We start from the raw sequence: 9,737 nt of genomic DNA on the forward strand, positions 1-9,737 counted from the left end.
TTGCAGCTGCCTCCATTGTGGCCCGCAGAAGGAGAGAGGCAGGGAGGCGAGGGGGGATGTAGGGGGAACTTAGATGATTTTTTTTGAGCCTCCTGCTGTTGCCCCGGACTCAGATGGGTTCAGAGAGACGGAGTGTGGCCCGAACAATGGCTGACACCATGACATCATGCCTCTTATTTTGGTGAAATCCTCATGCAGCTATATGATGGGATTCCATCGCATCAACAGGCAGCAGAGGTAGAAAAAGGACTTTTTGGCCTCCCCTCTGTCTTCATAGGCATTGAAGAAAACCTTGTGCAGCAGGTTTTACGTATAAATTAACCTCTACATAAATTGTTGTTAGTTGGAGCCTTCTTTTTTTAATGCTCTCAACAAACATCATGCGAAATAAGAAGGTTGAATTTGAAGTAGCAATGCTACATTGTAACATAATTACAAAGTGGAAAAAATAAATCTAACCTTTCATTTTCATAAATAAGAATGGAAAACCAGACTTGAGAAAAAATCAGTAGGCGTTCCACAACTAAAACATTTTGAAAGCTTTTTTGGGATTCGTATCTTTGCAGTTTTTACTTCCTTTGGGTACAAATGTGGTATAACACAAAGGGCAAAAAACCTTTAATTGGCAGATGTCCTGTTTCTTTAAGCTCTAAATCTATTGTGACATGCAGGTCCATCTCTTTTAGCCGTCCCTTAAAATGAAAAAGACAAGATAACATCCCATTCAAGTAATAAACTCAAGATAACGTCCCATTTAAGTGATAAACTTCTGAATAGTAATCCAATGGCTTCCTGGAGTTTTGATAAGAAACAAAAGAGAATTAGCTTAGCTACTCGTACAAAAAAGGGGAAGACAACATCTCATGTGTTTCTGTGAAGTCTTTTTTTATTATTATTATTATTTTTTCTTTTAGCTTTCTTTGTATCTCTAGTTTTACTGTTAAATGATGGAGCATGAAAGTTATGCTTTAGTGAGAGGGTCAGTGGACAAGACAAGTTTTGTTTCACAAAAAATTTAAGATATTTTTTAAATGAAGACCTTATAAAAAAACCACCTATGTAGTATATAATCTGCATTAAAAGAGACACAAGAGAACATCTTCAACAGAGTACAAAAACTCAATGAGGTTTATTGAACATATATAAAAAACTCTTTGACAAACATTTGTAAAAATAGCTGTTATAAAGAAATATATTAATTTAGTTAATAAATATGTCAAAACACGGTCCAACAGACCAATTGGTCCCCCCAGTTTTAGTAGTTTTTGGGGTTCCGTCGCAGCGCTGCAGTACACAGTACAAAAAACATGAGGTATTTCAAAGTCGGTTTACCCAACACGTCGTGATCGTCAGTGATATCGAGGAAGGCAATAAACAAACAAAAAAAACAAAAAAAGAAGAAAAACACAAAATGAAAAAGCTTTGTAATCTAATTATAAACCTGTTCCAAAACCAAACAGGTAGATTCTATGACACACCTACTAATAGAATGAGTTACATTCATTTCTAATCATTTGCCTTGCTGTGCAATGGGTTTGCGTTGCCTCTTTAGCAAGTGAAAAGATTCGAGAGGTTTTAAAAAAAGCTTTCCTGAGATAACTGATAGCCCTCTCAGTTTTGTTTAAAAATGATTGTGATTATCAAAAGCAGTTGTCTTCATCAAAATAGGAAATCAGTCTTTTAAAGAAGGAGCTCTCGGGACTTCTTCTTCTTTAGCGTCTCCCGACTGGGGATGGTTTTCACATTAAGGACGCGAAGCGTGAATACTGCCTGATGGTAGTCGTTAAAGCTCGCTCTGAAACGATGAGGTCAAGCTATGAAGGATTGGCCAGCAGAGTCAAGTTAACTGGCCCAAAGCTACAGCACCCATTCTGTCTGGTGACACCAGCATCACCAAATGGATCAGGCATTATGTGAAGTGCTCCATGCGGAGTCACTTGGTGTTTTGAGTCCGAACAAAGTCTGATTTTTTTTTGACGGGACCTCTGTCAGCAGCTGGGGGAGGTCGTGATGGGACTGTGGCGGAAGGCGAGCTGACCGGTCGAAGCGTGAACCGGGATGGAGACGGGGAAGTTGAACACGGTACTGCTTTTGCTGATTGCCGGGCTTCCTGCCTCCGAGGAGCAAGTGGAGGAGGCCAGGACCTGGGACTCGAACTGGAGGAGCTGACCCATGAAGCTGAAGTTGGGGGAGATGATGCTGCGGCGCTGCTTGACGAACTCAAAGGCCTCGTCCAGCTTCACGCGGTTGGTGCGCATGAGGTAGGCGAGGCAGATGGTGGCGGAGCGGGAGATGCCGGCCTGACAATGCACGAACACGCGGCCGCCGTTGTTTCTCACCGAATCTGGTTGGAGAAAAAAAAACAAAAAAAAAAACAGAGAGAAGAAAATTAGAATCACCGCAAAACAGCCAAAGGTGATTACACACAAATGGATAAGACTACATTATTAACAGGAAACGAGGACAAAAACGCCTTTGCAGCACTTTCGGTTTCTTTTTAAATGCGCTCATTAGCAAAGAGGAACACAGTTAATAGCTTCGCAGGGTGTGAACCAGTGGGGGTTCCTCCCAAAGGAGGCGTAATGAATGGACAAAAGAGGGGAACAGACCCCTGCTGGGGGTATTGAAGTGGCAGGAAGGCTGACAGTGAGTGAAGAGAAATTGCCCTTTGTTCAATCAGAACAAAAAGAGCTATGAAGGGGGGGGGATCTATTCAAGCACAGCCAGCCCGAAACTACAAAACTAGTTTGGGGCTGCTGCTTTGCAATTCATTATTAAAAAAAAAAAAAAAAAAAAGGACATCCCTCTTTCTACGCCTCAGGGGTGGCAATGATGTAACCGCCATTGTGCTGGAGCAGGGAGCCAGCTGGTCGGGTTTTGGAGGGAACTTTTGACGATTTCAAATCAAGCGAATCGAGGGGAAAGAAAAGGGAGAGAACAGAGGTCGGGGCAGGCTGGGTGTTTGTTGGGCTAACAACCGAGGAACTAGTTAGCAAAAGCTGCACTCACCAATAAACTCTATCGCCTCGTTGAACCAGGAGCTGATGTCGGCTTTGTGGTTGTCCTCCACCGGGATGCTTTTGTACAGAAAGGAGTCCTCGAAGTGGTTGGGACAGTTGGAGGAGACGTTGATCAGGGCAGTGATCCCGAGCATGTCCAGCATGTCTTTTCTAGAAGCGTGGTAAGCACTGCCAAGATACAGGAACGGCAGGATCTCCACAGGACCACCCTGAATTAGAACAGAGAAATAAAGCAAACCGTAAGTCACCTCCATAACAGCAAAACCGGAAGTAGAAGAGTAAGGGGCATGAGATTTTCTGTAAAAGTGCAAACCTGATCATATAGAGGTGTGTTGCAGGGACTGCAGTTTGGGTCTGCACTCTCTGGATTTCTGGCACTCAGTGATAAGCTGAGCCCTTGAGGAGGGGAAGCTTTGGTGCACATTTCTGGATACTCAGAGGAAAAACTGTCAAATCCACCTGGAAATAAAAAATTTTAAAAAATAAATAAACAACAAACGTCATTAAAATCTGAAGCTTCACACAAAGGTACATGCTTTTATTTATGAGTGACAACTGTTCATGCAGGCTATTTTAACAACAAGAGCAGCTGGTGTGGTGACAGCTGCACTTCGCAACAGTAAAGCGCCTGAACGTGTTCCTAACGCGCAACATTTTCTTACCTTGGAGAATAAACACGCTGATCCCACAGGGGCTGCGGCAGAGCGCATTAACAGCCAGAATCAGCGTCGAGTCCTTCTTCGCCTGGCCCAGGTCTGTGCTCCGTTCGTCCAGCAGCACCACGGACTGGTACTCCCCGGACAGGAGCCGGTTCCTGGTGTCCTCGTTGGGCACGATGTGCTCCAGCCCCAGCCCGCCCCTCGCCCTCCTCCGGACTATGGTGCTAAAACGCACATTGGTGGAGCCGGAGATGTGAGAGGCGTTGAAGGAGAGAAAAGAGCGGCAGTCCAGCACCAGGCAGCCCGGGACGTCGCCCTCCATTAGAGAACGCAGGGACGCGCAGTTGATGGTGGGAACTTCCATTATCACCATAGTAGTACAGCGGGTTATGAGTGTCAAATCCAAATACATATAGGTTCAACGGCAGAAATACTCAAGCTCAAAGTTACAGAAATAATATTCTGTTCTTTGGAGTGAGTCCTTTGTTCCGGTTAGTTTCTATGTAAAAAAAAAAAAAAATAAAAAATGACGATAAAGCTCGAAAGAAAGAAAGAAAGAAAGGAAAGAAAAAAGTTTTAAAGTTGACTTTGGTGTTCCGATTCTTCCTTGTGTAGTTCCGGGTAGTTTAGTTCCTTATTGACCGAGTTTAAATGTTTAACGTTTCAAAGTCTGACTTCTGCCTCAGAGCCGTATGAAGCTGTTTATATATGAGCCGAGTCCATGAATGAGAGGCCACTAACGTCAGAGCGCCGCCTCTCTGGGCGTCCCGCCAACCACGCAGACGTCATCATGATCGTTCTAAAATGCAGGAGGGCACAACAACAAGAACTAGGGCTCGCGCACACGCGGGATAATTCTACATGAACGTACTGCACGTACGCGGGCACGCGAAGATTTCTCTCTCTCTTTCTCTCTCTCTCTCTCTGTGTGTCTCGTTTGTTTTTATTTTTATTTTTGTGTATCTTCTCTGTGATAAATGACACGTGTATTAAATGAATAGCAATATAATTAAGAAACATTGGATTCCAATTGAATTATGTAAATGGTGTCATTTTTGCTTAATTTCTGGTTGTTGCTTTTGCTTTTCTCCCACCTTGGGAGTGGTGGTTAACGGTGGTTAATCTTAACCACTGTTGAGATTATGTATCTCACATGTTCATGTTTTTATTGATCTCTTTGGGTTTTCAATCACCTATCCAGTGACTAGTATTTAATGTCTCAATAATATAATGTCTCAATTTGTTGTATGGCAGTATGCAAAGAACTGCCAAATAAACTGATTAGGGTTTAAATGTAAATCGTTTAAGATTTAGAGTGTGTTCGTTTTAGTTAATTTTTCTACATAAAATTTGCATCAGACTTTGGCTAATTTGTTATTATTTTTACAATTAGACTGTAGTTATTTTTTTTCTGAATTTCAACTACTCCTGGTTTTTATGTGTTTAAGAATATTTTTTCTCTTAAAAAAAATATATTTATTTATTATTCTGATACAATTAAGTTCTCATGTGTATATTAAATGTTGACAGTATAGCAAAACCAGTTACATACTCCATATGTAGGTCTGATTATGACGTAATTTATTTTTGTTGATTAATGATTAATTAAACAGAAATCTGAACTACAATATCAGTTATATTATATTATATTATATTATATTATATTATATTATATTATATTATATTATATTATATTATATTATATTATATTATATTAAATTATATTACATAGGTACCAATATTTATAATTAATTACATTTTAACAGAGTAATAAACAAAATGAACGTTCATGTTTGTTTCAGTGCATTGATAGTCTAGATTATTATTTGTTTACAACATATTCTCATTTACAATATCTGTCTCAATTTATGTGTTGATTTAAATTGATGATCTGTCAGCCAATAAAGAATTTGCCAAACTTTCCATGATGTTTAGTATTTAATTGGATTCCTATTTTGCCTCTTCAGTAGAGAGTTGACAAATAACAAGATAATAAGTAAATATCTGGCATGGGTGCCATAAAGGTTTATTCTTTGTTTTTATTAGTCTGTGGTACATAGTGTTCAATGCAGCGAGAACGAAGGCTAACCATAAAAGTTAATCACGGTATAGAAATCTGAAGTCCAGTAAATTTCCAGGTGCCGAGAAACAAAACACTGGTATACCAGGAAGCCGATGACAGATGGAGATGTCTTGACCTTTTAGTTTTGTTTTGTACGGATACGTGGGGTGTTTCTTTGTTTTCCCAGAGAGATGAGCGAAAACACTGTGAAAAAAAAAAAAAAAAACATGATTTCAACCAGTGTGGGAAACCCTTTTCATTTGCTGGTGTGGTTTGCTGACTCAGGCTAGGCAACGCTCATGTCTTAAAATGCAGAAGCAGGATGATTGTTGACTTGTTGACAAGGCGGGTGTGTTGCCTTCGTGTCTTCAAACAAAAGTTTGCAAAAGAAAAAGGAAAAAGAGGCTATGCTGCCAAGCAAACACCTAAATAGCGCAGTTGTTTCCAACTTCGAAATTCTATGTCTTTTAGCTAAAGCTAGATTTACCAAGCAGGCCATAATGTCATTCATACTTTTCTACAACATGAAAGTGTGGAATACACACACGTGTGCTGGTTTGGCCCTCTGTCTTTTCAAGCAAAAGAAAAATAGATTTGTTATGGTGCAGAGAACGAGGGGGAGCCTAGGCCCACATAACAGAAAGTCAACCAACCACAGCCAAGTGTAAAAACTCTCTGGCAGGTTAAACCTCACACTCTTGTGAGATGAGTCAACTGTGAGGCACATGCTACAAAGCAAGAATGTTACACACTATACAGGGAGGAGGGCCCAAGATCGACAGAAAACAGTTTGTACCCAAACATTTTGTTCTGATGGCCAGCGCAAAACCCCCCAGAATCAGGAAGAGTACAGCTAAGAGAGTTGTTACAGACTAGGGGAGAATGTATATTGCAACACCATACTGTGTCAGTATCACATGGTTTTTTCAGTGAGGTACAGAACGTTCGCTTTTTTTTAAAATACAATAAGTTTACTGTACCATACACATCTGTCAGATTATTGGTCCTGTCTTGATCTTATTCTTTTATTTTTGTAAATGTTGGACTGCAAAACAGTGCATAAGCTTTTACTGTGTGTCTGAAAACTGAAACTAAGCTCTGAAAACTGAACCTGTGTTGTCTCTGTGTTTTTGGTTCTCTTGGCTGTGGCTTGTAACCAACTAGAGACCAGAAAGGGAAGTGAAAAAGCGGATGACGGAGAGGCATTTCCTGCGGTCCAGCCTAGCTGTCACTTGCTGTCATCCCCTGCCTGTTTACTGTCATTGTAGCTACGGGCAACAGTTGAGACACCACTGGGAAAACACAGGGCATGTACTGCCTGCTAAGTTTTAATAACAGACTTGTAAATGTGGGACACATATATTATTTGTTTCCTTTGTTGTGGCAAAAATAACACTTTCTGCTGAGTTTATGGATTTTTTTTTTTGATTTTTTTTGCTATGACATATGCAATTTTCAAACAGAGCGTGTCATTTCCTGGACAGCAACATTGGTCACTAAACTCAGAAACCGAAATATACATTGTCCATAATACAATATTACTAAAACTCTAGCCTTAGTTTCTTAGTAGCTCTGGTTGTGTTTGTTTCTGATACACTGTGAACCTGGATTTGGGTAGAACTGGCCCAAATACAAACTAAGCAGTTGCTTACAGTAAATCCCCAAAACAAACAGGGAACCACCTAAATGCATACGGAATGCATTTTATTATTATCATTATTATTATTATTATTTATTTATTTAGTTAGTTAGTTAGTTAGTTAGTTAGTTAGTTAGTTAATTAATTAATTAATTAATTAGTTAGTTAGTTAGTTAGTTAGTTAGTTAGTTAGTTAGTTAGTTAGTTAGTTAGTTAGTTAGTTAGTTAGTTAGTTAGTTAGTTAATTTTTTTTACAATTGATACTCATAACTGTTCAAAACAAATTTCAGATGTTTCATATCTTGCCATCTGTACTGGCGTAAAAAATTTATTATGCAGATCGCAACTTGAGGAAATGCATCCGAAAAAAAAAGTTATTTATCACAGCTGATCATGGGCGACACAATGCATGTGTGTGAAGGGAATAATCCAAAAAACATTTGAAAAACATTCATTTGGATCCAAACACATTTAGAATAAAATATTACTTCCCTCTGCCCTGTTTCTATTGCTTCATGAAAGAATCCATCCCACTTGGTTGGTATTGAAATACTCATACTGCTAAAAATTTACAACAACTCACCGCTCTGCATGGTCCAAGAATAAGAAGCAAAGTAAAACACTAGTGCAGGTTGGTGAAAACTGGACAGGTAACAACTTTCCCATTAACATCTCACAATGTCTAGCTTGTGTCATGAAGTGGTAGAATTTTCTGGTTCAATTGTGCTAGTACAAGTAGTTCAGATGCAGAAATTGATGATTGAACTACAGACGTGTTAAATGTTTTTGCTGGAATGAAGTAAACAGGCAGAAGTTGATATTTTTCAAAAAAAAAATAAAAAAATCAAGATAAAGGACTCCACAAACTGTAATTAAAATGAGAACCTTGACAGTCCAGTCACTGTAGACCACACGAATGAGAAAGGACGATCCATTCAGAACAGGTTTTCCTCCCTGCCGCATTACAAATTCTTCTAACGCTCCTCCAATAGATACTAATGGCTCAAAAACCAGCCTTGTGAGTCCCAGTATTTAAATGGTTGTCATGCTTTTTACCATCTTATCATCGATACTGGCGTAATAATAACATGTTATTCACATCACAACTTGAGAAACTTAAATTGCAAAGCACCAGGTCTTGTCATGTTTTTAAAGTATGTGCTAAGCATTTGAATACTAGATGTTTATATTGGCATCAAGGGTGTGGAATTCAGTGTCTGGCATGTGACGATGGAGTATCGTGCTTTTGTAATAATCTTCCTATCTTGTTTTATATAAACGGGATATTTTAGAATTAATTAGCCATCTAGGCATGAAATTCAAATGCTCCATTTGTACCCACGCTGGTCAGATAAGTGCCAGCCATGATATTCAGAAAACATCATGGCTGGCATGACTAACCCTAACTCTAACCCTTTTCAAATGTTTATTTGTGCTGAAGTTTAGGTTAGTGTGAAAATAGAATTAGGTTAGAAAATAACCTCTGAATTGCAGTTGTACTGATTGCGTTGCAATGGTGTGTGAAAGATCTTAGAGCTTGCTCAAGATTGTATGGCGCCTTAAAGAGAATATACTTTAGGGGGCCCTCTTCCTGCTAAGAACATCACAAATATTAACAGTATTTCAATAAAGATTTGGTGGAATCTTAGAAATGGTACCAAGCTTAAGATAAATCACTGATAGTTGGTTATTGCTGAGAGGTATTGGTTAACAAACCATGCTTAAACACAAAGATTTGATACATATCATCAGATTGTAGCTATGGTAACAAAACAATCAAAATATCAAGATTATTATTTGCACTTCTACAAACTAAATTAGCCATTTCCTTTAAATCTTCAATGTTAAACAATTTAAAACCATTTCATTTATCTATGCTGAAAATGTTAAATCAAATTTAATTATATTTTCAATTTCAATAAACAAATATTAAAATTCTAAATTCATGGTCTGTGTTAAATTTCAAACATTTACAGGGGATCCCTGAAGTGTCTGATATATAAAATGGATATTAATTGGATTTGGTCACTAATTGTATTTGGAATTGTCCCTCATTCAAATTATGTTACTGCCTTGAACTAGTTCCCTGTCCCTTTTCTTTGTGAGGGATTTCAGAGCATTTGCATCTCTTGTCTAATTTAACAATTTTAGTTTGATGCCTCACATTTTGATTGGCTAATGTTTGCAAACGTTGCAGCAACACATTAAAGAGATTACAAATTTGGCAATCAGGGGGACGAAAATAAGAATTCTGTCATCCAATGATCTATTTTAGTGTTAATTACAGTTTCTACACGTGTGTGTAAACAGTGCGTTTAAATGTTTTTGCCAAAACCAATGAGGAAAATTTACTGCAA

At 38.7% G+C, this 9,737-nt stretch overlaps 1 protein-coding gene across 1 annotated transcript; it reads right to left on the minus strand.

The window, feature by feature from the left end:
* Window positions 1-1,100: 1,100 nt before the first annotated feature.
* Window positions 1,101-4,377, minus strand: dusp1 (dual specificity phosphatase 1). Its single transcript, XM_044127770.1, has 4 exons — window positions 3,683-4,377; window positions 3,334-3,479; window positions 3,010-3,229; window positions 1,101-2,344 (listed from the first exon to the last, which is right to left on the minus strand). Exons 1-4 carry the CDS (start codon window positions 4,089-4,091, stop codon window positions 1,989-1,991), a joined length of 1,131 nt encoding a protein of 376 aa, XP_043983705.1. The 5' UTR covers window positions 4,092-4,377; the 3' UTR covers window positions 1,101-1,988.
* Window positions 4,378-9,737: the final 5,360 nt, after the last annotated feature.

This window comes from Gambusia affinis, linkage group LG09 (genome assembly GCF_019740435.1).
Source record: "Gambusia affinis linkage group LG09, SWU_Gaff_1.0, whole genome shotgun sequence".
NCBI lineage: Eukaryota > Metazoa > Chordata > Actinopteri > Cyprinodontiformes > Poeciliidae > Gambusia > Gambusia affinis.

Excerpts from the sequence above, each read along its gene's own strand:
- dusp1 (XM_044127770.1), bottom strand. The coding sequence starts at position 4,091 with ATGTATTTGGATTTGACACTCATAACCCGCTGTACTACTATGGTGATA. Across the intron at positions 3,480-3,682 it reads CAGCGTGTTTATTCTCCAAG|GTGGATTTGACAGTTTTTCC; the intron begins GTAAGAAAATGT and ends TTTTATTTCCAG. Across the intron at positions 2,345-3,009 it reads CGAGGCGATAGAGTTTATTG|ATTCGGTGAGAAACAACGGC; the intron begins GTGAGTGCAGCT and ends TTCTCCAACCAG.